The sequence below is a fragment of the Gymnodraco acuticeps genome, unplaced genomic scaffold (assembly GCF_902827175.1).
Source record: "Gymnodraco acuticeps unplaced genomic scaffold, fGymAcu1.1, whole genome shotgun sequence".
Lineage (NCBI taxonomy): Eukaryota > Metazoa > Chordata > Actinopteri > Perciformes > Bathydraconidae > Gymnodraco > Gymnodraco acuticeps.
This window is the reverse complement of record NW_022991881.1, coordinates 564,251-592,190: the sequence shown is the minus strand read 5'-3', so window position 1 is coordinate 592,190 and position 27,940 is coordinate 564,251. Positions and strand designations below refer to the sequence as shown.

The following is a 27,940-nucleotide window of genomic DNA, read 5'->3' as shown; positions in this document are numbered from 1 at the left end:
TCTGGTTGCTAAGATTGAAGTTAATATTTTGTAATCAACGCATAGAAGACTTATGGGGCGATAACTAGTGCACTGTATGGGGTCCTTTCCCTCTTTATGCAGGACTGTGATGATAGCTTCTGACCACGATTTTGGGGGGTCTCCTGTATTTAATACATAATTATATACTCTACATAATATAGGGGAAAGATCATTTATGAAGGCTCTAGAATATTCACCTGCAAACCCATCTACTCCCGGTGATTTGTTGTTTTTTAGTTTAGTAATAGTTTCCTTAATTTCCTCCTCTCTGATAGGCTCTACTAACTTAGATGCTTCGTCAGTTGCCAGTTTATTCATATTGAGGGGCTTTAAAAATTCACTAATTCTTTCTTCCTTAAATTCCTGATCTTCACTTTTATACAGTTGCGCATAATATTTTGCAAAAGCATCTGATATTTTCCTAGGATCTGTTTCTGTCTGGTTAGTTTCAGGATGTTTAATGTTGGAGATAATGCGGCTGGACTGGGCTTTTCTAAGTTGAAATGCCAATAATCTGCTAACCTTATTTCCCATTTCGTAATATTTTCTATTTATGAACCTGAGGGCTCCCTCTGCTTTGTAAGTTAATTCTGCATCTAGCTTAATTCTAACTTCCTTCAACTTTTTGAGTACTTCCTCTTTTCTAGATGTCTTATGTTCCCTCTCTAATCTTTTAATTTCTGTTTCCAATTCTTGTTGTTTCGCCAGTCTTTGTTTCTTTAATTTAGATCCTATAGAAATAATGTTGCCCCTAATCGTGGCCTTACCAGCATCCCATAGCACCGAGGGGGAGACCTCACCATTATCATTCAAGGCAAAGTATTCAGATATTGCAGAACGTATTTCCTGTTTTATCCGGTTATCTGCCAATAGTGAGACGTTAAGTCTCCAGTACTTAAACCATTTATCTAACCCCAGATTAATTTTCATAGAGACAGGACTGTGGTCTGAGATTGTTATTGGTTAAATTACACTATCTTTTATCCGGTATGTATCCTTTTTCGACACCAAAAAGTAATCTATTCTTGAATAACTTCCATGTACATGGGACATGAACGTAAAGTCTTTGTCACTTGGGTGTAGGTGTCGCCAGATATCAACTAATCCCAGCTCCTTCATCATGTTTAAGACATTTCTGGACATTTTAGGCAGGGGTCTTGTTGTTACGGGTAATCTATTCATTTTGTTGTTCAATGTGCAATTGAAGTCCCCCCCTATGATTATTATTCCCTCTCCATTATCTGCCACTAGGGCTGCAATCTTTTTTTTAAATAAATCGCAGTCTTCATTTGGTGCATACACATTTAAGATAGTTATTTTTAGGCCAGCTATTGTTCCAATTACCATAACATAACGACCCTCAATATCCTGGAGGACTTTCTCATTGTTATAGTATACTGATTTGTTAATTCAAATAGCTACTCCTCGTTTTTTACTCTTCCCACATGATGCACTATAGATTTGATCCACCCATTCTCTCTTTAATTTTAAATGTTCTATTTCAGATAAGTGAGTTTCTTGAATCAGAGCTACCGAGCATTCCATTTTCTTTAATTGTCCCAGAATCTTTTTCCTTTTAAATCGGGTTGTTAATTCCCCTTACATTATAGCTAACAATATTTAAGTAAGCCATAATCTCTGTTTAGTATTAGAGTAAATAGCCCTGCCTGCTTGAAGACACGTGAAAAAACATTGCCTAAATCGCATAAACAAAAACAAACTGTAGAACGCAACATATGTCAGGAGAAACATACAACAAACTAGGGGTGCACCGAATGGGAAATTCTTGGCCGAAACCGATACCGAAAATAGGAAACAGTTGGCCGAAAACCGAATGCCGAAAGGCCGAAAATGATTAATAGAAATATATATATATAATGTATACATTTTTTACCAATGTTGTTCAGCTACCTGATTATGGAAATAGACATGATTATGGCAAAACTTAACTTAAATAATAATCACTATTATGGGTCCATAAAACATTTATTCAGCACTTTTGAATGCATACAGTACATTTATATATGTCATGTATTATTGCTAAAAAACATTATATCGCAGTCTTAGTGTCGCCAACTCGTTTCTAATATGCAAAGACAACAAATGCGTCCATGATGTATTTTCGATCAGATGAGATCTCTCTTCCCCGTCTGTGTGCGAGGGGGCGGGGCAGTTTACACACACGCAGCTGCTACATGCAGCGGAGCACACTACGGAGATGGCGGAGAGAACGCGCTCCGAGGTGTGGTTAAACTTTACCCGTCTCGATGTGGAGAATACTTGTTACCATAAGTGCAATAAGAGTTTAGCATGTAAGCACGAGCAATTTGTCTAAACATTTAGCAAAAGTGCACCGCATGCAGCCGGAGGAATGTACCGGGTTCGACTGTCTTTCTAGCAGCTATGTAGCTCCATCACGAGTAACGTTTCCACGTCAGGTGTTATGTATGCTAGCAGCAACACACGGAGTTAACTACATGATACAAACATGGGTTAATGATTAGAGGAAACTGAGTTATTTAGTTTGTTAAAATTTCAGCTATTCCGTTTACAGTCTGTCATCAGATTATTTAATACGATTTGTTAAAGGCTCAGGGCAATCTCGATGACAAAGGTCAATGTCCCCCCCCCCCCCCCCCCCCCCCCTGTGAGCCAGCCGCGAGCATGGTCGCCGCGTCTTTATTACGTCATCACAACAACACGTTAGGTTACCAACGTAAGCCTGTTCTGACATTCGGTGATATTTTTTCGGTGCTAAAACCCTTTCGGACGAAAGCCGAAAGGGCCTTTTTAACCATTTTCGGCCGATAATTTTCGGTGGCCGAATATTCGGTGCATCCCTACAACAAACACTTAAAACATAAAACTGAACTTCCACCTGTCCAATCAGCCACAGCAAACGAACTATAGCTGTGACAGATCCCCACTGGTGCTGGGGCAGAGAGGTGTGACCAGCCCTCTCTGTGGGAAAAAGCACATAGAGTGCTAACCTGACCAATAATACACTAACATGTAAAAAAGGTCTAACTGAGTGTAATTCACTCATTCCGAACTAAGGAAACGGGCTCCGCCAGAGCCTAGAATTGGTAAATAAAATATTAGAATAACTTATGAGAACAACTAATTTGTAGTATTTGCACACGTAACAACCACTTATAACCTTTTTCCACTGTCAATGTGTTACCGTTACTGTGTGCAGAACAGAGCCAACTCCCAACCTGTTTCAGTCACTTTGGTTTTGTAAACGGCATCGGGAGACGATTTAAGCTTCTTCTTGCAGGAATGTCCTGAGATCCGATGCTGACAGTACCGTGTCTCTTTTCTTCTTCCCGCTGCTCCTCCATCCGTCCTTTAACTCATCCTCCGTGCGTTCTCTTTCTCCGCAGCGCACGTCGACTCCCAGGCCTTTCAGCACCTCTGCAGCGCTGGACAGTGTGGTGTAGGTCTTCTCCCCTGTGCCCAGCTTGAGTTTTAACTGCGCTGGGTATATACACCTTGCCAGTATGTCCTTCTTTTTTAGCTGCTTGATGACTTCGTGCACTTTTGCCCGCTTCTTGTGTAACTCGGGAGAGTAATCTTGATCAAAAAAGATCCTTTTATCTTGGAAGGAGACCTGTCCCTGACTCCATGCCTGTCGTATCACCAGATCTTTAACCGCTGCGTCCAAAAATCTCACGATGATGTGTCTTGGAGGGGCTGTCGGGTCTCTATGTGGCATAAACGGGGGTGAGCGGTGTGCTCTCTCTATCTTAATATCCGTTAGTGATGGTATTTTAAGCACCTTGTGTAACAGTTCTTTAATAAATTCTGCCATGTTTCCTCCCTCACTCCCCTCTGGTACCTGAAAGATTCTCACATTATTTCTTCTCAGTCTATTCTGCAAGTCGTCGCAGGTGGCTGAGAGGGCAATATCACGGTGGATCAGGTATCGGAGCGCCCTCTGACGCCGCACCGCTACGTCCTCGGCCATGCCGACTCTGTCCTCCAACTTTCCAATCCTCCCTTCATGTTCGCCCATTTGAACTTTTATATCTAGCACCGTCTGTTCCAGTCGATCCAGAGACATTTTAGTTTGATTATGCCCCTCTTGATTTTCCTTGCGGAGTTTCCCCAGCTCACCCATCAACGTAACTTCATGGTCCGACTCGCACATGTTGCATATCTGTTGTCAAGCTAGCGCTAGCTAGGCGGGCCGGTCTCCGTTGTTTATTGGTTTTTTCCTTTGAGATATCTTGTTTGTTGGGTGCTTTGTTTCTGGTTGACGAGCTCATCATGCAGGAGTGCTCTTTCTTATTTTTAAAAACGTCTTATATTACTAGTTGTCTCTATTTTTGTGTATAGTCTGGCGGAGCTCCACTTCTAAGCTGCTGCTTCTCCAATGACGTCACCGGAAGTCCAATAATCAGATTTTAATGGTAAAAAACACCAATACAAGTTTACAGAGTACTCCGGACTCCCAGTTCTACTGCTGTGCGATACAGGTATCTGGACCAGCCAGTCAGAAACAGGGGGCCCTTTGCATGAAGAAACAACAGTATATATGGACCTATTTGGAGGTGGAGATGTGTCGGCTCTTCCGTCCCATTTTACTCCTAAACTAATTAGAGTTCTGGTAAAAAGTATCTTTCTTCTGAACAGAGCGTGACAGCATCGGAACTATACAAGGTCAGAATCACTTCGTATCTTATACCTGGGTTAACTCCTTTAATTTCCCAGGGAAGGTTTCACACAAACTATTATTTTAAAACAATCAAACATTGTACACAGATATATTGGTATTTCGGATTATTCCCAGCAAGGACCAAAGAAAAAGAACATGTGTGTGTGTTAGTGAGGGAAAGTGTATGTGTGTGTGTGTGTATGCTGATAAGCAGAGGCATATGTGTGTGTGTTGCTGATATCTGGGTTGAGGAGTTTATGTGTGTGTGCTGCATGAAGACAGGAGGAGGTGTATGTGTGTGTGTCAGGGTCTCTGGGTCATGGAGTGTATGTAAGAAGGTTTAGATATATAGGATTACTTTAAACAGTCCCAAATAATACATGTTCACTTCAATACAGTTCAAGATAATACCTGTTTACTTTAATACAGTTTAGAACAAATCTGGGTGCTTTAATCCCTAAAACAGATTAAAAAAGAGTTGTCTGAATTGAAACAGCAGTTAATTGAACCTGGTTCTTCGGGGAGTTAATAGAGGTGAGATCTTGCTGACGTTGGTGGATCTGAGCCAAGCAGTAAACTTACATAGACTCAATAACTTCGGTCAGGTCAATTAGTAGGTCAGAGTAATTTACCGGAATACATTATCAGGACCTCGCCGACTCTAAACACCGGTCACATGTGCAACAAAAGTATCAGATAGGCTTCAATTTACTTTTGATTGTCTATAATTAACTATAAAAAAATATCTGCGCTTTAACACTACGTTTATATGTACTTATTTTTACGGTTTGCATATGAGGTGGTCCGCGAAAATCCTTGATGATAAATAGTGGTCCGCAGAAACAAAAAGTTTGAGAACCCCTTGCTTAGCATATTCATACACACTGTTCATACTGCTCACAGGCTGCTGTGTATATCCAACCCAGTCTCATGGCATTTAATGTTCACCAACACGATTTGTAATCTATTGATTCGTGTTCACCAACACGATTTCCCCCTTTTTTCCGTGTTGCACAGCACGATTTTAAAAGCAATGTATTTATCCTGGTAATGTGTTTCGTGCCTGCAGGCTGCAGCACGTCTTTTTCTCCGGTCGGGTCGTGGAAGACCAGAAGCTGTGTGGTTCATAAAAACATGTTCTTACTCAATATCAAGTCACAGTTATTGCTTTTATTTTAAATCGTATAATTTCGGACTTTTGTTGCCGTCTGTGAGGAAAATAAATGGGGCTCAGAGCCTCAGGATACTGAAATCTGTATTTTTTAAATCTTTTTTTTTCCATTTTTCCCTTTAAACTGTGGGTTTTCTCCGGAAGTTTTTCCTTGTACGATGTGAGGGTCTAAGGACAGAGGGTGTCGTATTGTCATACTGATATTCTGTACAAACTGTGAAGACCACTGAGACAAATGTAACATTTGTGATATTGGGCTATATAAATAAACATTGATTGATTGAAATATCCTCTAATGCCTGTGCCCCCTAGCCTTGGGACACCAGATGGGTTTTTCTCCAAGACTAATAAAGCGGCTCTTCTGCACTACATTCTGGAGGACACCACCCCAGAGGATCTGCCATACCCTAAGGATGCCCTGTTCATCCAGGATGGCATGGCTCTGCTCCATGTCCTCACCAAACTTTCCCTCAACCTGTGGGGAGATATGCCTACAAGTGTTGATCAGATGGTGGCCAAAAAGCACTTTTTGTTCTCGACTGACAGTTACCATCCAGGATCTATCAAAGCACAGGAGAGGTTGAGACGTGGCAGTTCAGAGAAGATCATTTTGGCTGGACCAGCAACCAGGAAGCCATATGACTTCAAGATGTTTCTCACAAATGATGACAACAAAAACCAACTCTGCCAGCTCCTGCTGCGAGTATGGAGTGATCAACAGGCAGCTTCAAGGCTGGAGAGAACATAAATGGCAGTGCTGATCGTGGAAGGGAGAGCCCATCAACTTCTCTCCTCAAATGGCAAGGTAAATTGAAAGCCCATATTAAAAGTGATTGATGGTTAAATTATACTCTAAGTGATTATCTGTGATTTGTGTCTAGTCTCTGTCATTGTTGATCAAAGTGCAATGTCCCATTGTGTATCAGGTTGAGGTACGTGAGCTCCCCACAATCTACAGCAACCAGGAAGAGACTGATACAAGGGTGGTACTCTACCTTCATCACGCTGCTGCCCTTGGGTACAAGAATGCTGTGGTCAGAACACCTGACACAGATATCTTTGTGATTCTTCTTTACCACGCTCATGCCATAAAGCTGACTATATACCTGGATATGTCAGGGAAACATAGACAACTTCTCAACCTCTCTGAGCTCGCAGAATCCCTGGGAGAAGACTACTGTGCCACACTTCTTGGATTCCATGTGTTCAGCGGAGAAGACTGCACCAGTGCCTTCAAAGGGAAGGGGAAGGTGGGGCCCTTGAAAAAGCTGGAGAAGAACCCGAAGTTTCACAGGGCGTTCAGTCAACTCGGTGACAACTGGAATGTCAAGCCTGAGGTGCTGAAGCAGTTGGAGCAATTCACCTGTCTGATATATGGAGAGAGTCGTGAGTCTTCAGTGGACATAGTCCGTGCCAAGTTGCTGCGCAAAATGGTGGGGCAGGACGATAAACTCACTGCCAAGTCTAAGGTTGACCTGGCTCGCCTTCCTCCATGCTATGATGCTCTGAAGCCGCACGTCCAATGTGTGAACCATCGCGTCGCCCTGTACAAGCGAGCTGATGAATCAATTTTAGAAAAACCAAACCCCTATGATGAGGAGCAGGGATGGATGAGGACTGATGGAGTGTGGAGACCGGTGTGGTACTGTGGTCCTGTCGTGCCAACCTCCCTGGTTGATCTCCTGGACACGACAGAGCGTGAACAGGAAGACGAAGAGGAAGAGGAAGAGGAATTTGACTCTGATGATAGCATTGAAAACGATGATTGAGTATTAATCAGATAGTGGAGAGCCAAACCTTGACTGCTTATCTGGAATGGGAAAGAGTAGTCACATCAATCCTTATATTATGATGTTTGACCCTTGCTGTACGCTAGTACAAAACAAATACATATTGGTTAAATACACAACATCTGTCTAGACACCTTATTTGTTCACTTACTGTACTGCAATATTGGCGTCTCTTAATTTGCATAGCATGCCACAGATACATGTGATCACTTTGGGAATAGTTTTATTGTGATCTTTGACCATGAAAACATGGGTCTAGACCAGAGTTGGGTGTAACGCGTTACAAAGTATAAAAGTAGTTACGTTACTGTAACGCGTTACAAAGTAACGCGTTACAGTAACGTAACTACTTTTTTCGGGTAAAACGTAGTGTAACGCGTTACTACGAAACATTTGGTAACGTAACGTAGTTTCTTCTTCAATTCTCCGCAATGTTACTTTTACGAGTGACAGTGACACTGCCTACTCAGCTGCGTGCATTAGGCACGAGCTCTCATTCCACACTGTACGTGCTACGTGACGTGCTGGTGGTGGCATGAAGACTGAAGAGCAGTGATGGCAACGGCAAGTGAGAAGCAGGCGCAGCCAACGCTAACATTCGAGGGATGGAGGTATTCCCATTACTTCGAACTTGTTGACAATAAGGGGAAAAATGTGAGTGTAAGGTGCACGTTGTGCCCTGGCCAGAAACTTTTGTCCACTGCCGTTAATTCAACTGCCAACCTCATCAAGCATTTGAGAGGAAAACATGCTAGCATGAAGCTAGTAGCTCAAGATCCCCGGAGAAATGAAGATATTTCGAGTCCAAGCCCAAAGCAGCTAAAACTTCAGTTTCTCCTATCTAAACAAGAGTTGGACAAACTTGTAGCTTCGTTCATCGTCGAAGAAATGTTGCCCATCAATACTGTTGAATCTCCCACTTTCAGAAAGATACTTAGCAAGATACCGATAACAGGAGACAGGCGCCCATGGTCAGATCGTAAAACGTTCACTGGCTATCTGGATGAATGCTATCTGAAAATGGAGAGTGAATTAAAGAAAACGTTCGAGAGTTTGCCGTATCTGTCAACCACTGTGGATATATGGAGTAGTCATAACAGAAGCTTTTTGGGAATCACTGTGCACTGGATCAATCCATGCAACTTTAAACGTGAGAAAGCTGCCATCGCATGCAAAAGAATAAAGGGCAGGCATACATATGATGTTATAGGCTTTGAAATGGAACAGATTCACTCAGCATTTGGCCTTTCACATAGGATCACCGCCACCGTTACAGACAACGGGTCTAATTTTGTTAAAGCTTTCAAGATGTATGCACCGCCTGAGCCTAACGAGGAGGAGGATAATGACGAGCAAGGTGTCGTTTTCACAGATGTGGAAGAGTTGCTTGGGGCCACAGAAGGACAGTTTTCTCTTCCCCCGCATTTCAGGTGTGCTTCGCATACACTCAATTTGATCTCGTGCAATGACATCGACAAATGGCTGTCCTCCAACAGTGACTCAAAATGTGTGTACAGGAGTGCAACGGCAAAGTGCGCTGCTCTTTGGACAAAGGCGAGCCGCTCTACCTTGGCCTCTGAGATTGTCGATGAAATCTGTGGAAAAAAAATGATTGTGCCTACATCAACAAGGTGGAATTCCTTCCACGATGCCCTGTCCCGCATCAGTGACATCCCGGCCCAAGATTTGAATACGCTTTGTACTAGACTGGACATCAGAGCCCCGACAGAGCGCGAACATCTATTCCTAAAGGAATACTGCAGTGTTTTGAAACCCCTGACGGTAGCACTGGATATATTGCAAGGGGAAGACAACTGCTACTATGGGACTCTTCTACCAACCCTGGAGACCCTGATGTCCAGGACACTGGCACTCCAAAATGGACTGTCGAGGATGACAGCAAACCTACCGGGTGTAATTGTACAGGTAAGCCGATTCTTAAAGTTAGTAGCCTAGGCATATACATCATATATAGCCTACGATGTCTATGATATAAATGTATATGCCTATCCATTAACGGACATTTCTTAATAAATATTCTTAAGATAAATGCATTATGCCTCCCCTGATGGAGCTCTAGTGAGTCGTGTGTCTGAAAACTAGGCTTATTTGTTCTATATAATTTTGTCCTAGGCTATCAGGACGCGATTCGCACCAGTGTTGGAGAGCAGTGAAGCTTTATTGGCTGCCTTGACGTTGCCGAAATTTAAAGTTCGATGGATTGTGGGAGCGGAGCGGAGAGAAGCGGCGCGTGCGCTGCTCATCGCGGAGTGTCGCACTCTACCCCGTGATGAAGAGCCGGCTAACAATAAAAACCGAGAAGCCGCCGCACACAGCAGCGCCAATGAGAATGACTTTTTTTCTTTTGATGAGGAAGAGGAAGACGCAATGTCCATTAGCGCAGACTCGGAGGTATTTGAGTACATGAGATCAGGCTCAGAGTTAGAAGTCCTCAACCGTTTCCCCCGAGTGAAAGCTGTGTGTATGAAATACAACACTGCCACACCATCCAGTGCACCGGTGGAGAGGCTGTTCAGCCTGGGAGGTATTGTGCTTTCCCCCAGAAGAAACAGACTCTCAGATAAACGTTTTGAAAGACTGCTGCTGATGAGGTATAATCGCACATTTTGTACTGATGTGGAATAGGTTGCCTGCCACCCATGCTATAGACATAGCTCAAGCCTATGCCTAATATCCTCTTTTTTTTATCTGCCATCATACTGTGAAGAAGGGTGAGCATATGCAGTGAACATAGCCTTTTAATTCTGAGGCCAGTCCTGCTTTAAGTTGTTCTTGATTTTATTTTGGCTAAAATGTCTTTGCTTCCAAGCTGTATTATGCCATTTTATTTTATTTACACAAGCCATCGATATCAAGACATTTTGAAGTTATTCTTTTTCTGTTGGATTTACATGAGGCATGTTTTATTTTGAGACACATGAGCCATTTTGAGGTTATCATGTTGTTCCTAAGGAGCCTATTGATATGATTTGCACTAGCTTTGCACCTATTTTGGGGCTAGCCTGTTTAATGATTATGATTTTATATTGATATTTGATATTGATAGCCCAATGTTTTGTTAAGTGCTCTGTGGCATTTTTTTATAATAAAGAGCACAAAAGAAATATCTGTTATGTCCTCCATATATGTAGAACTTTATGTAAGCCTACACATTTAGGAACAGAGATGGAGTTCTGCCCAAAGTCGAGCAACATAAAAGTAACGTAAAAGTAACGAGTAACGTAAAAAGTTACTTTCCTTGCAGGGTAACTAAGTAAAGTAAGGGATTACTTTTTTAAAGAAGTAACGAGTAACGAGCAAACACTACTTTTTAAAAGTAACTTCCCCAACACTGGTCTAGACACATTATTTGTTCATTTATCTGCAATATTGGCTGAGATAGAGTGAAAAGTGTGAAAATTCAGTTTTTGGTAATGGTGACACTAATTTGCATAAAATATACATGTGGGACATCCAGACAACATTTTAACATAGCTCATCATTTTCTACATACTTTTTCCACTTAGGAAACACTGATTATAAGTATATTTCTGTGTCGGTGCAAAATACACCCTTCTTGGTACAAGACTGAAATGCTATTTTCTTGTAATGGCGGCACTAATTAGCATAATAGCATGCCACAGACACATGTGATCACTTTAAGAATAGTTTTATTGTGTTCCTTGACCCTCAAAACATGGATCTGGATACCTTATTTGTTCAGTTATCTGCAATAATGGCTGAGATACAGTGAAAGGTGTAAAAAGAGTGAAACTCGATTTTTAGGGTAAATAAACACTAATTTGGGGAAAATATATACGTGGGACAATTTGCCAACTTTTTAACATAGCTAATCGTTTTCTACACAATTTTTCCAATCTAGAAAAGCTGATTAGAAGTATATTTCAGGGGGGTGCATGATACCCCCTTCTACCCACCCAACTATAGTGAATACCGGTGAATACACATACTTTACAGAGATGTGTGTTTGGAAAATTGCACGGTATAAATCTATTTTAGCAGACCTCAGCAATGGAATTATGATCAGTAGAAATGGCCATGACATGGGACCTTTAAGTAAAAAGCTAAATGTATCTTGGTTCAACGGAGCACAATTCATTCTGTACGTTTTGGTGCAGCTTTAAAGTTTTTTTTTCATTGTGTTTTTAAAATGTCGATAAAATACAAAAAAATCACAACGTTTTTATTTCTTTAAAACCTTCCTATATATATCACGTCTGTGGGAATGCTGTAGACGTGATGACCTTCACTTTAACGTGCTGTAGTGCGTCACTGATGATCAGAGTTCCAGGGCAGAAAAGAATGTGAGCAAATACCAACTAATGAACAGAGACAAAAACAAGACTTGTGTGTGTAATTACATCATATGAATGAACGAAATGAAGCTCAGCGCAAGTTCAACCAGGAAGACCGTCTTTATATAGTCATTCACGTATTTCGTTCTTATACGCTCGGTATATTCGTCCTGGGTGATACTCCCGAACAACGGGGTCTAATCAAACACCATAACATTCATCTGTGTATTTCTTGGCGACAAATATATATTGTTACATCAAAACACGTCTCTCCTGATTGAATGGAGGCTACAGGGACACAATAAACTGCAGGCGTTGTTATTCCATAAGTGTGTGACATCAAACAATGTTCCCCCAGACCACCAACTTCCTAGAACAGTGGTTCCCAACAGGAACGGGGGTAAGGGGACCCCTAGGTGATTGCAGGGGGCACATAGAAAGATTAGAGATTGCAATATATTTCCACACAAAAAACTTTTTCAAATACATTTCCATAAGTCTGGTGTCCTGCCCCCGGAACCATCAATGCTCTTAACAAAAGATCTTGCTAGCAGTGTCTAGAGGTGTCTTCATTATTTTCCACTCACAATAAGTTGAAATGTCAAGTTGCAGGGTGAGTTATACAAGTGATTTTCATCTAAGGAGCAGTTGGGTTGAATACAATTACAATGGGCTTAACACAAGAAATGCAGGCGAATCATCAGAGGGGGGGGGGGGGGGGGGGATCATCTCCAAAAGTAACAGAAAGTACTCAGGTGACATTACTTATGTTGTGATACTCAGGTTACGCGACAGATTTCACTTTTTTTTTACAGTTAACTATTCATTGTAATCGATACAAATGTTAAGTAACCCTCCCAACCCTGTCAATCACTTTGAGAGAACAACACACAGATGACTGTATTCACGGATCATTTATTTTCATTAGCTTGTCAGTGGTGTGAAAGCTGTAAACAGACACTGTGATGGGGGTGAAGCTGGACAGGGTGGCCCCATTTTCAAATGTTACATCATCTTTGTCTATATATTGTTGGGTTTTTGTTGTTTCTTTCTATGAATGGCTTAACATAAGTTTATAATTAGAGCTAACTAAAGGCATGGGACAATATGCATGTATATCTTTTTATGATAATGTCCGACAGACCTTTTGATCATTTAAAAATATTTAACGGTTTACTTTGCATCAAATGAAGAGGGCGCAAAGCAATTCCACTACAGTCATCTCAATAACATAACATTGCTAGAAAAACACAAATAATCATCATCAGCAACAAACACATCTCTTCTAAGACTGAACGTCTCGACAAAAACGTTGTAACTGTAACTGTTAGCTAAAGCAGAGGAGAACATAATTGATGATGACGATGGGTAGCATTTCCCTTTTCACGACAAATGATCAGGGATATGTATGAAGGCAGAGGAGTGAGAGTGGCATCAGCTAGTAGCTACATTTTCTGGATCATGATTTGGAATTTACCTGCAGAGACATTAAAAACAGAGACATGTTAGTCCATACTTTGTTAATATATTCAGATATAAAAATAAAACAATTTATTCTGCTTTAGTGTGTCTCTAACATTTCCACAATAACTTAAAAAGAGGGTTGAATGGAATATTGGAGGTATTGCCTTTCCTAGTAGAGAGGCCCAAACTGCAGCTTGAGTAACCTCAGAGTAAAGCCCAGCTCTCTGACACATGATCAGACCTTTGACTCAGTTATAGCGTGACACCACGGCAGAGCAGGACTGTGGTACTGAAGAATGTCAGGTCCATGCAGGATGCTGCTGTCTGTGTCATGCTAATGTCTATCAGCAGATACAAGCTCACGTGACACATTTCTGCTAAGTGTTACTATTACAGTGGTTAAAAGCTGGCAGTAACAAATAAAGATATGTACTGTCCACCATTATGATCAATGACCTCCTACCAAATGCACCAGGAAGTGATTGCAAACTATTGGCCTTTTAACAAATAAAACTACCTATTCGTTTTACTAGGATAAGAACATAGGGATGAGGCTCAAGACTTTTGGAAAATAATTGGAAAGGGATCATGGAACCATGACATTTCTGAAAGTTATTTTTTGATTTACAGATATGGGTGGACCATGTCAGGAAATAAGCTCCAAAGAGCTTAAGTAATACATGTGATAGTGAGTGGGAGTGAGTTGCTCAGCGCTGAAAGAAAGAATGAGGTCTTTATCAGATCTGTGTTGGATTTAGGCAGCAAAGCATTTGGATCTGAAGCAAGCTCTCTGAGAAAAAAGTAGATGTGAGGCACAGGCAGTGCCTTATGCTTTAAAAACATCGCCAGTTCCGGCCCTACAGGTAGAATCAAGAGGACGCAGCGGAAGGCAAATTATTAGGCTAGACAGGGTAACTGGAATTCTCTGATTTATACCCCTTTTCCACCAAACCGGTTCCGGTTCAAGATTCTTTCTTGTGCTTTTCTGGAGCTTAACTGGTTCTTCTCTGTAGCATCACTTGTGTTTCCACCGCTTAGAGCCATGGATGTATAATAAGAACTGGATACAGTGTCGGAGGCGGGGTCTCATTCTTTACGATGAGAGCTGCTCATTGGCGCATGAGGACAAAATGGCCTGATATTTTCGAGAGCAATACGTCACAGATTACCCGTCATGCCTGGCTGTCAGAGCAGAAGTACCCGTATGTGCGATCACAGAGCATGCGCCCCTTAAGCCCCGCCCCCGAGCTTCCACTCCTGGCTCACTAGAATGAATGGAGAGAGAACATAAAACTAGATTCGGCTTTTACGTTTGCATTTTACAACTTTAAGGACCGTATGAATCTAATAAGGGCTATACAAGTGTTCATACTGGGTAGTTTTAGTTTTAAAAAAAGTATCCGCTGATTTACAAACGTCTCTTTCCCAATGTTAGTCAATGGGAAAAAGTATTTCTGGGCCCAGTGACGTCACGGACTGATACGGAAATTGTAGTACCGCCGTTTGGACACAACGAATATTTTCCTCAGAGTCCGGCGCACTTCCTGGGGGCTTGCTCAGAGCCCGACTGGTGCTGCCGCTGCTGCGTCATGACGTCACCGTTTACGTCGGTTTACGTTTCTCGCAACAATGAAGGACTGCGTCAGGTCGATGATCGTGTTTCTTTTAATCATAAGAAACCAGAATAAATTAAATAACTACTTCTCAACCGTTGTACTTTTTTCCAGAGTGCCATGGTTCATTGTTTATTAATGTGGTTCAGCGGCATTTACCGACAGCTGCAGTGCTGCTCGTCCACCGGAGTTTTGTCTCCTGTTAACTCACGGCAGAGTTTAGTCTACCGTTAACTCACAGGAGCGGCCGCTGGGAAGTATTCACTGTCTGACTGTCACACGAGCAGCTGATAAATATCGCCCATCAACATAAGTGAATGTGTTTCAGTATTAATTGACGCTGTTTGGCATCACAACACAGTTATGAAAGTTTCTCTGGTATAAAATGGGTGATGTTAGCATAGCAACATCCTATTGTGGCATAAGCCGTTTTATACAGGCACATTTTACCGGCGTATTTATCATTATGATTCTACTTGTGATAGTCGGACATGACAACCTGTGTAGCCCATGTATCGATTCCATCCGATAGAGCATAATACAAAACAACAGGAAAACGTCTGTCTGCTCTCCACAATGATCAATAACAGCGAACGGGTGGCCAAAGTAAGGTCAAATTAAACAGAATCCCACGAAGCCTGGTTAGTGTTGCCTGACTTTATAAAGTGTTTTGTCGCGTTCTAGTCACTTTGCTCAGCGCTACTGCTTGTTACAACTTGTATTTGCCGTACTTGCCATTAACTGTTATTGCTCAGGTTAATCCCGCCCCCGCCTCCGACGTAAACGTGGAGTATTGGTTCTTGGTTCTTGCCGGGCAGCCGAGTGGGGCCAGCTAAGAACCGGTTTCTCAGTGCTTAGAGAATCAGACATTAAGCTCAGAGAAGAACCAGAGCTTAATCAGGCTTTTCCACCGGTTTGGTGGAAAAGGGGCATTAAAGAGCCACTACTATGCTCATGTCCAGGTGTAAATCAGTATATAGTGTCTCTACTTTAAAGAGTCCTCTCCTGCTGATGTTCAGGTGTATATCAGTATGTAGTGTCTCTACTTTAAAGAGTCCTCTCCTGCTGATGTTCAGGTGTATATCAGTATGTAGTGTCTCTACTTTAAAGAGTCCTCTCCTGCTGATGTTCAGGTGTATATCAGTATGTAGTGTCTCTACTTTAAAGAGTCCTCTCCTGCTGATGTTCAGGTGTATATCAGTATGTAGTGTCTCTACTTTAAAGAGTTCTCTCCTGCTGATGTTCAGGTGTATATCAGTATGTAGTGTCTCTACTTTAAAGAGTCCTCTCCTGCTGATGTTCAGGTGTATATCAGTATGTAGTGTCTCTACTTTAAAGAGTCCTCTCCTGCTGATGTTCAGGTGTATATCAGTATGTAGTGTCTCTACTTTAAAGAGTTCTCTCCTGCTGATGTTCAGGTGTATATCAGTATGTAGTGTCTCTACTTTAAAGAGTCCTCTCCTGCTGATGTTCAGGTGTATATCAGTATGTAGTGTCTCTACTTTAAAGAGTCCTCTCCTGCTGATGTTCAGGTGTATATCAGTGTGTAGTGTCTCTACTTTAAAGAGTCCTCTCCTGCTGATGTTCAGGTGTATATCAGTATGTAGTGTCTCTACTTTAAAGAGTCCTCTCCTGCTGACGTTCAGGTGTATATCAGTATGTAGTGTCTCTACTTTAAAGAGTCCTCTCCTGCTGATGTTCAGGTGTATATCATTATGCACAAAAACCTTTAGAACACGCCAGAGAGAAGGGAAACTCCAAAAAGCATTTTAGGGCCCTTTAAACATAATCAATAAGATTGAATGATTTATCAGAACAAACTGAAGAAGGATGAGATCAAAATAAATGACAGGTAATTTAATGATTTAATTAATAAAATCAATAAATACGTGGCTGTATTCTCTGTGTGCCGAATAAAACCCTGTACAATGTGGCTTTGTCTAGAAGCTGGAAAGTAGGAAAGAAGCCGTCCTGTGTGGAGGCAGAAGTTACATGTACAACTAATGTTTATTTTTTATTAAGAGGAGGCTTTGTTTGTGAAAAAAAGAGAGTGAGGGATCATTAAAGTCGCACACCAAATAAATATATTCAATTAAAGCACAAACTAGTCAATCCAGGGCACAAATGACTAATTTAAGAGCACACTTTCTTAAATCAAAATAACTAAACCACACTGGGCTCTGTACAAAATACAGAAACAAATGTGATGTCATTAATACATTCTCTATCATTTTCCTGAACCTCTCACATCATCTAATAGTTTGTCTCATGACAGATATTGAAAGGAATACAATCTATCTAGTCTCTGATTGGATGATAGAGGAGTGATGTGTGTCTTACATGCAGGCATGACGGACACCTCAGCAGTCACGATGCTCTTCACTCCAAGGTTGGACAGTGCTCCTCTCACCAGTCCACAGCTGAAGGCCAGATACTGCAGAAAAACATCAGTCGTCTGAGTCACTCACACACATTCTCATAGGCTGCCATCAGCTGTAGAAGTCCTGATAATGTGTTAGCTCTGGGTACTGATATGTCACAGTACATCAGAGAGTAGCATTGGACACACTGCTGTGAGCACCAAACGCAGTAGCTAACATATCAATGAATCAGATTAAGTGTAAAAGAGGTTGGAGGTAAAACTGAACTTGATTTATTCTAGCTGTCGAACAGACATCCAGTCCAGACCCTCCTCACACAACTCATTTACAATGATAGTCCATCCATCCATCCATCTTCTCCCGCTTATCCGTGGTCGGGTCGCGGGGGTAGCAATTCCAGCAGAGAGCCCCAAACTTTCTTTTCCCTGGCGACATCAACCAGCTCTGACTGGGGGATCCCAAGGCGCTCCCAGGCCAGCGAAGAGATATAATCCCTCCACCTGGTCCTAGGTCTACCCCTTGGTCTCTTCCCAGCTGGACGTGCCTGGAACACCTCCCTAGGGAGGCGCCCAGGTAGCATCCTAACTAGGTGCCCGAACCACCTCAACTGGCTCCTTTCGACGCGAAGGAGGAGCGGCTCAACTCCGAGTCCCTCCCTGATGACCGAACTTCTCACCTTATCCCTAAGGGAGACACCAGCCACCCTGCGGAGAAAACCCATCTCGGCCGCTTGTATCCGCGATCTCGTTCTTTCGTTCATGACCCATCCTTCATGACCATAGGTGAGGGTAGGAACGAAAATGGCCCGGTAGACAGAGAGCTTTGCCTTCTGGCTCAGCTCCCTTTTCGTCACAACGGTGCGGTAAAGCGACTGCAGTACCGCTCCCGCTGCTCCGATTCTCCGGCCCATCTCACGCTCCATTGTTCCCTCACTCGAGAACAAGACCCCGAGATACTTGAACTCCTTCACTTGGGGTAAGGACTCATTCCCTACTTGAAGTGGACAGTCCATCGGTTTCCTGCTGAGAACCATGGCCTCAGATTTGGAGGTGCTGATCCTCATCCCAGCCGCTTCACACTCGGTTGCGAACCGATCCAGTGAGTGCTGAAGGTCGCAGACCGATGAAGCCATTAGAACCACATCATCTGCAAAAAGCAGTGGTGCAATCCTTAGTCCACCGAACTGCAGACCCCCTCCCCCACGACTACGCCTCGAAATCCGATCCATGTATATTACAAACAGGATTGGAGACAAAGCGCAGCCCTGGCGGAGGCCAACCCTCACCGGAAATGTGTCCGACTTACTGCAGAGGACCCGGACACAGCTCTCGCTTTGGGAGTACAGAGATTGGATGGCCCTGAGTAGAGAAGCCCTCACCCCATACTCCCGCAGTACCTCCCACAGTAACTCCCTGGGAACTCGGTCATACGCCTTCTCCAAGTCTACAAAACACATGTAGACCGGATAAGCGTACTCCCAGGCCCCCTCCAGGATCCTTGCGAGAGTAAAAAGCTGATCCGTCGTTCCACGACCAGGACGGAATCCGCATTGTTCCTCCTCAATCTGAGGTTCGACAATCGGCCTGACCCTCCTTTCGAGTACCTTAGAGTAAACTTTCCCGGGGAGGCTGAGTAGTGTGATGCCTCTGCCTCCTTCGGTACTGTTTCCGACTTCCACGCAACGTTGATGAGACGTGTCAACCATGACAGTCCCTCAACACCCAGAGCCTTCAGCATTTCCGGGCGGATCTCATCCACCCCCGGGGCTTTGCCACTGTGGAGTTGTTTGACGACCTCAGTGACCTCCCCCCGGGAGATTGGTGTTGATCCCCCGTCATACTCCAGCTCTGCCTCTAACATAGAGGGCGGAGTTGTCGGGTTCAGGAGTTCCTCAAAGTGTTCCTTCCAACGCCCTAACACTCCATCAGTTGAGGTCAACAACGTCCCATCCTTACTGTACACAGCTTGGATGGTTCCCTGCTTCCCCCTCCTGAGGTGTCGGACAGTTTTCCAGAACAACTTTGGTGCCGCCCGAAAGTCCTTCTCCATGTCTTCTCCGAACTTCTCCCACACCCGCTGCTTTGCCTCGGCCACGGATGAGGCTGCTGCCCTTCGGGCCTGTCGGTACCTTAAAACTGCCTCGGGAGTCCCCCGGGATAACAAATCCCTGAAGGCCTCCTTCTTCAGTCGGACGGCTTCCCTGACCACCGGTGTCCACCAGGAGGTTCGAGGGTTACCGCCCCTTGAGGCACCTAGGACCTTGAGACCACAGCTCCCCGCCGCGGCTTCGGCAATAGAGGCTTTGAACACCGACCACTCTGGTTCAATGTCCCCAACCTCCACAGGAATGCCCGAAAAGCTCCGCCGGAGGTTTGAGTTGAAGGCCTCCTGAACTTGGGCCTCCTCCAGACGTTCCCAGTTCACCCGAACTACACGTTTGGGCTTACCAGGTCTATCCAGAGGCTTCCCCCGCCACTCGACCCAACTCACCACCAGATGGTGATCAGTTGACAACTCCGCCCCTCTCTTTACCCGAGTGTCCAAAACATACGGCCTCAGGTCCGATGATACGATAACGAAATCGATCATGGACCAGAAGGTCCATGATCGGGTGCTCAGCCTAGGGTGCTCTGGTACCACGTACACTTATGAGCATCCTTATTTTCGAACATGGTGTTTGTTATGGCCAATCCATGACTAGCACAGAAGTCCAGTAACAAAGCACCACTCCGGTTCAGATCAGGGGGGCCGTTCCTCCCAATCACGCCCCTCCAAGTGTCTCCATCATTGCCCACATGTGCGTTGAAGTCTCCCAGCAAGATTAAAGAGTCCCCTTCAGGAGCCCCATACAGGACTCTTTCCAGGGTCTCCAAGAAGGCCGTATACGCTGAACTGCTGTTGGGTGCATAAGCACACACAACAGTCAGAGTTTTCCCCCCCATAACCCGCAGGCGTAGGGAGGCGACCCTCTCGTCCACTGGGGTAAACTCCAACAACGTAGCACCTAACCGGGGACTTGTGAGTATCCCCACACCCGCCCGGCGCCTCACACCTTGAGCAACTCCGTAGAAGAATAGAGTCCAACCCCTATCCAGAAGTAAGGTTCCAGAGCCGACGCTGTGCGTAGAGGTGAGCCCAACCAGATCCAACTGGTAACGCTCCACCTCCCGCACAAGCTCCGGCTCCTTCCCCCCCAGAGAGGTGACGTTCCACGTCCCCAAAGCCAGCTTCTGTCGCCCGGGTCTGGTCCGTCGAGACCCTCCGCTTTCACTGCCACCCTTCTGGCAGCGCACCCGACCTCATCGCTGAGTCCCGTAGGTGGTGGGCCCACGGGACGGAGAAGCGGAGGTGTTGCCCAATGCACAATGATAGTTCTCTACATTAAACTAAACAGTACAGGGAGCTAAAGCAGTCATCCACCATGGTGTCCATGTGAATGTTTATCACTGCTGAACGCTAACATGTCAGTGTTCGGAAGTGTGTGTGAATAGGTGAATTCTGTCTTGTTAAGCGCTTTGAGGTCAGATTAGAAATACGCTATTTAAATATTAATTTACCATTTATTTACAGGACTCTATACATAACATTACAGGAACAAATATATAATTAATAAACCAAAAAGCTTATAAAAGATAAACTTTAATTTGTCGGCAGATGTTCAGTACTACTATATTTAGATTGGGGAGACGAAAGTGACAGAACGCATGCCACTGCAGCTCAGCAGTTGCAACTAGCAGGAAGTAACCAAGCTGAACAGATAACCCTGCAGATAGCGTTACATCCAGCCCACCAACACCAGCTCTGAACCCTGCATGTTCAGCCGTGGGACGCACCTTGGGGGCGTGTTCCAGATACTGTTTCCCTGCCGACAGCTGACTCAGCAATCGGAACTTGTTGTCCTGGAGAACATAGATGCCCTGAAACACACGAGCGCAGCATCAGCACTGACAGACTGATCCCATAATACTTTAATGGTCACAGCAGCTCCATTGGCAACATCAACACATACTAAGACAAGATACACAGATACAGACATTTAACCAAACATCACGATCACTGAAGAGAACATGTTCAAGACCCTCTGACGTACATTAGATCTGGGATTACCTCTGTGATTGATTTTAGGATGACTGGTGCACAAAGGAGAGCTTCAGTCTGACCTTATTCAAATGTGGGACTCAGATGTGATGGAGTTCATGTCGGTTAAATGCCGCCCGTTCTTTCTACCTAGAGAGCTAACTGTAGTGATTGTCACGGCTGTGTATATACCACCACAAGCTAACGTCAACACCGCACTCTCCCTCCTGCTAAACTCCATCAACCACCAACAGCAGGCTCACCCCGATGGCGTTCACATTGCTGCAGGAGATTTCAATAAGGCCAACCTAAAATCTGTCCTGCCTAAATTCTACCAGCATGTCAAGTGTCCGACCAGAGGGAAAAACACTCTTGATCATGTGTACTCCAACATCAAGCACGCATAGAGAGCCATACCTCTCCCCCACCTAGGCCTGTCAGATCATATCTCCCTGTATACACCCCCCTTAGACGGAGAACAAGTCCAACTAGAAAGTCTGTTACAACCTGGCCTGAGGATGCACTTGCTCAGCTTCAGGACTGCTTTGAACAAACCCAGTGGGATGTATTTGAACACCAGCACCAGGACCTGGCAGCCTACACAGAGACGGTACTGTCCTACATACTGTATCGACAACGTCACTGTGGTAAAAAGCATCAGGGTTTTCCCAAACCAGAAACCCTGGATGACTGGCCGGGTCCGCATGCTGCATGCTGCTCAAGGCCCGTGACTCAGCCTTCAGGTCAGGGGACAGAGCTCTCTACAGTGCTGCTCGAGCCGACCTGAGGAGAGGAATCACAAAAGCCAAGACAGACTACAAAACAAGGATTGAGGACCACCTCACAAGCAACAACCCTAGGCAGGTGTGGCAGGGCATTAAGAACATTACCAACTACAGGGGGTGTGACACGGCAACTGGGGACTCAAGCGTGTTGCTAGCAGAGGAACTGAACTGCTTCTTTGCTCGCTTCGAGACACCACAGCAGCAATCAGCAACTCCACCCCAGCCCCCAACCGCCTCCAGCACCCCCCCACTTACTGTGGAGGAGCATGATGTGAGACGGGTGCTCAAAGCAGTGAACCCCAGGAAGGCTGCTGGTCCAGATGGAGTACATGGGAAGGTGCTCAGAGCGTGTGCCAACCAGCTCTCACAGGTCTTCACCAGCATTTTTAATCTCTCCCTGAAACTCGCTGTTATCCCACCTTGCCTTAAAAACTGCCACTATCATCCCTGTTCCTAAGAAAGCAACCACAGACAGCCTTAATGACTACCACCCCATTGCACTCACACCTGTGATCATGAAGTGTTTTGAGAGGCTGGTGTTACATCACATAAAGGCCTGCCTTCCCCCCACCCTCGACCCACACCAGTTTGCCTACAGAGCAAATAGATCCACTGAAGACGCCATAGCTCTCCACTCTGCACTGAGCCACCTGGAGCATCGTAGGAGCTACGTCAGATTGCTCTTTATTGAATACAGCTCAGCGTTCAACACAATCATCCCGGACATTCTAGTTTGCAAACTGTCAAACCTAGGCTTTCCCCCACCCACCTGCTCCTGGATCAAAGATTTCCTCACTAACCGCCCCCAGCGTGTGAGACTTGGTTCCCATCACTCCTCCACCCGCACTCTCAGAACCGGCTCTCCTCAGGGCTGTGTGCTGAGCCCTCTCCTGTACTCGCTCTACACCCACGACTGCAGTCCAGCCCACCCAGAGAACATCATCGTCAAGTTTGCTGACGACACCACTGTGGTGGAGCTCATCTCAGGAGGAGACGAGTCGGCCTACAGGAGTGAGGTACTGAAGCTCTCAGCGTGGTGTTCAGTGAACAACCTGGCACTGAACCCCACAAAAACCAAAGAGATCATTGTAGACTTCAGGAGGAATACTACCGACCTCGCTCCCCTCGACATTAACGGCAAGTGTGTGGAGAGGGTCCACACCTTCAAGTTCCTCGGCGTCCTCATCACCTAACCTTCGTTGCTAACCTTTCCTGGAAGGACAACACCACAGCTGTCATCAAGAAGGCCCAGCAGCGTCTGCACTTCCTGAGGGTGCTCAGGAAGAGCAACTTGGCCACTAATGGCACGTTTCCACTACAGCGCGAAGCTCGCTTTAAGCGTGCCGAGCCGTGCGGGGCCCGTTTTTGGTTGCGTTTCCACTTGGCCTAGTACCACCTAGCAGGTACTATTTCACAGTTTTCTGGCCCCATAAAATTGAGGTTCTTTCCGGGCCAACAACCAGGCTGAGTCGGGCTGAGTATGCTAAACTAGAGAGAGAATCGCTGGCAAGGGGGCTACAACTACAACAAGATGAACATATTTGACCGTGATTTAATTCAAAATGATGCCGAAGTAACAACATACTGATACCGGTTAGTAAAAACCATGAATTAATGCTTTGACAAGTCTGCAGACAGACGGCAGGCGAAAAACCTTTTAAAATGCGCGTTGTCTAAATGGAGATTGGCTAAGCTAACGTTATATATGCTCCGACCGTCCACACTCACAACAACGGCCTATACAGACATAAATAAACCAGCGACTGTATTCTCCATGACACAGGCAGTCTGTGGTTTGTACTTGTTTAACTTTTGTCTAGTTTCTGAACAGATATGAAAAGCTGTGAGCTCTGAGTGCTAAGAGCTTACGGCTGTGTTGTTTTTCTGGGGCTCTCATTGAAGATGACGTCACGGCTCCGCCTACACTGCGTTACTATAGTAACTACCCCAGTTCCTAAACTGTAATGGAAGCGCAGCATAAAGTGAGCCGGGCCTAACGAGGCCTAGCCAAACCGAGCGAGGCCGTGTAGTGAATGCTCCATAAGCTGCTGGTGACCTTCTACCGCTCTACCATCAAGAGCCTATTGACATGCTGCATCACAGTGTGGTACGCCAGCTGCACTGAGGCCGACAGGATAAGGCTCCAGACTCTCCTAAAAGCAGCACAGAGGATCATCGGCTGCCCTCATTTACACCTCCCGCTGCCTCAGAAGAGCCAAAAACATTGTTAAGGACAGCTCACACCCCGGCTTTCACCTGTTCAACCTGCTGCCGTCCGGAAGGCGCTACAGGTGTATACAATCCAAAACAAACAGACTCAAAGACAGTTTTTTCCCAAGAGCCATCATTGCTCTTAACACCTGAAATCATACCTCTTAATCATCCTGCATGTGAAATAAATGTGACTGTGTATATATATATATACATACATACCAGCGACGTGCAGTCAGGGGAGGCAGGGGAGGCAGAGCCTCACCTGTCATACTCCAATGTAACGGAAAAACAACTAAAGAAAAACTAAATAGTAATAATAATAAAATGTCTCCACTGATCTGTGTTGTAAGTGTGATTTCTGTATGATTCCAATCGCTTTTTATAGTCAAAATCAGCTAATTTGCCGAGCTCCGCTACAACTACGGGTAGCGATGAGAAGTGAGGCAGGGACGAGCTCTGCCTCTCGTAAGCCCACAGTAACTGGCTGGAGCGCGGGCACTAATTTAGCGCGGGCACTTATTTTGTGAGCGCGCTAAAGCCAGTTACTGTGTGGTGAGGTGAGGCACAGATGAGCTCTGCCTCACCTCAGAATGCGTCACCCCACAGAAACTGGCTGGAAAGCGGGCCCTAAGTGCCTGTTACCATCTCACTGTATGTCACCAATGTAATGTTTGTAGATCCCTTTATTACATTTATCCTCGCCATCCATAGTCTCTAAATAACTTATTTCACGTATATATGATATTTAGTCTCGCTGGTCTCATCACAACGGCAATGAAAAAAGCACCAGGAGAGGCAGCCATAACCTCTGCCGCACTGAAGGGGGCGCAGGTGAGCCCACAAGTTCTTGTTGCTACTGTTATTCTACGCAGAGACGGTAGACGCAAACAACAAGCTAGACTTTTGAAACTAGAGGAAGATAAGGAGGATTTTTACAAAAATGTAATGGAGATTGTTGTCCAGAAGGATAGCATGGACTGCATCTTCAAGTCAAGGTAAGACCACAATTGTAATGAACATGAGATCTTACTAAGAAAGAACAATCCAATATTTAGATGTTGGGTATCCTTTTGTTGAACGGTCTGTTTAAAATGAATTGAAGCATCAGACTAAAAAAGCTTTTGAAAATAACAGAATATTTCGATTAAGGTCAAAATATAATATTTGTAAATCTGACTCTGAAAGAGTCAGTGCCTCACCAGCCATGAACCTCACCGCACGTCACTGATACATACATACATACATACACACATATATATCATTATTATTATTATTATAAATACATACATACTATTATTATTTATTACATTTTAGATTTTATTTTTTATACCCCTGGAAATAATTACACTGCACTTTATTCCTTATTCCTAAGTATGTATGCTGCGTGTATTTGTTGTCTTATGCTATGATGTTTTTTGTTTCGATGGCACCTTTTGAAAGGGAGAAGCATTTATTTATCTCATTGTACATGTATAATAACATTAAAGGATTCTATTCTATTCTATCAATACATACTCACTGTACAGGACATGGTTGGGTCAGAGATGATGTTAATATGTTGTTATGGTCGGCTGGTTATTAAAATCTCTCACAGGGTTGACCTACAATCTTTGAGCAGATTAACTGGTGGAGCAGTTTGGACTTTAAAGCGAGAGACAAACACTTGTACCAGGTAGTATTGCAGTGCTGTAGAACACTCACAATCACAGATGTAAAGAACAACAAGAGTTTGTCTGATAAGACCAGAAAGACCTAAAGAAAATAAATGATTTGTTTTGTCCTTTTGCAGATATATTCTGGCAGTAAAGATATTAACACTAATATTCAGTGTGGTATACCTGGTGATTGGTTCGGAGGTTGTCAATTTGCTTCTTGAACACACATGTCCAGAAGTCCTTACAGATGAACTTCATGATGTCGAGCTCATCTTTGAACCGTGCCGTGTCTTTGGTTAATCTAGAGAAAAGGAAAGCTGTTCAGAATCCAGAAGCTCTGCCTTTCATACGGACGCTTCTGAAATAAGATCCAGAGTTTGAGTCTGACTTCTCAGCCTTGTCGAAGTTATTCACCATGTCAAAAAAAAACTTCATTCATACCTTTTCCATGCACATAGAAAGGTACACACACACACACACACACACACACACACACACACACACACACACACACACACACACACACACACACACACACACACACACACACACACACACACACACACACACACACACACACACACACACACACACACACACACACACACACACACACACACACACACACCACACACACACACACACACACACACACACACACACACACACACACACACACACACACACACACACACACACACACACACACACACACACACACACACACACACACACACACACACACACACACACACACACACACACACACACACACACACACACACACACACACCACACACACACACACACACACACACACACCACACACACACACACACACACACACACACACACACACACACACACACACACACACACACACACACCTCTCCACCAGCCCCTGGCCCACTCTACAGCCCATGTTCTCCAGGGTAGAGATGTCCCCGCCATGTTCCTGAGAGGACAGAGAGGAGGATGAGATGATTGACAGCTCTGATCAGACAACACTCGGTCGTTTTCTTACCGTGTCCCCGCTGTCAGCTGACTTGTAGATGTACTGTATCACTTCGTTATGTAGAAACTGGAAAGGAGCTTCGTCTGCCATTGTTCCTCCTCTTAAGTGTTGTTTCATTACACTGAGCCCGACATTACTACAGTTAGACTGCTAATAAACAGGACTTTATTCAACACAAACAGGGAGCGCTTTCTGCTGCTTCCTTGTTGCTCTCTCGGCAGAGGGGGCAGACAGAGCTCCACACCGCCCCCTGCTGGCCCGGAGGCATCTATCGTTTTTCCAACCCAGTTTAGATGTAACCACGCCCACTTCCGCATTACGCAAGAACGTAGCACTACGCGATAGCGTCATAGACTTCATCTTCGGCAGTTATAGCGGTCGCGGTAAAGCAGGATATTGAATAGTTGTTTTTTCTCTTTCCAAAGGATTTGTTGACTGAAAGTAAACGATCCTGTAATCAAAGCTATATCGAAGAGTCCTGAGATTGTATTACTGGTGTTTTATCATCTATAAATAGCCTGTGTGTATTCTCAAATGTCGTTTTCAGGACAAACAAAAGACGTTTTAAATATCTTATCAGCTGGTGTAAGTGTAGAATATTGAATATAACCTTGACTATTACTGTGTATACTTCATTTATCTGACAGCATTATTTAATGATACTATTTTATATATATATATATATTTATTTAATGATACTATTATATATATATATATATATATATATATATATATATACATGTATTCATTTATAAACATATATAACACACACTTATAT

The 27,940-nt window shown here is 44.2% G+C and overlaps 2 protein-coding genes across 3 annotated transcripts; one reads left to right on the top strand and one right to left on the bottom strand.

The window, feature by feature from the left end:
* Window positions 1-8,705: 8,705 nt before the first annotated feature.
* Window positions 8,706-10,288, top strand: LOC117535482. Its single transcript, XM_034199963.1, has 2 exons — window positions 8,706-9,568; window positions 9,776-10,288. The coding sequence occupies exons 1-2, from the start codon at window positions 8,861-8,863 to the stop codon at window positions 10,286-10,288; spliced, it is 1,221 nt and encodes a 406-aa protein (XP_034055854.1). The 5' UTR covers window positions 8,706-8,860.
* Window positions 10,289-12,055: 1,767 nt separating this feature from the next.
* On the bottom strand, window positions 12,056-27,410 carry trappc6b (trafficking protein particle complex 6b). Of its 2 annotated transcripts, XM_034199967.1 has the most exons (6): window positions 27,172-27,410; window positions 27,035-27,102; window positions 26,331-26,448; window positions 21,250-21,333; window positions 17,376-17,469; window positions 12,056-13,435 (listed from the first exon to the last, which is right to left on the bottom strand). In XM_034199967.1, the coding sequence occupies exons 1-6, from the start codon at window positions 27,277-27,279 to the stop codon at window positions 13,404-13,406; spliced, it is 504 nt and encodes a 167-aa protein (XP_034055858.1). In that variant the 5' UTR covers window positions 27,280-27,410; the 3' UTR covers window positions 12,056-13,403. The 2 variants fall into 2 exon arrangements, with proteins under 2 accessions (XP_034055858.1, XP_034055859.1); XM_034199968.1 differs by lacking the exon at window positions 21,250-21,333.
* Between the last annotated feature and the right edge of the window lie 530 nt (window positions 27,411-27,940).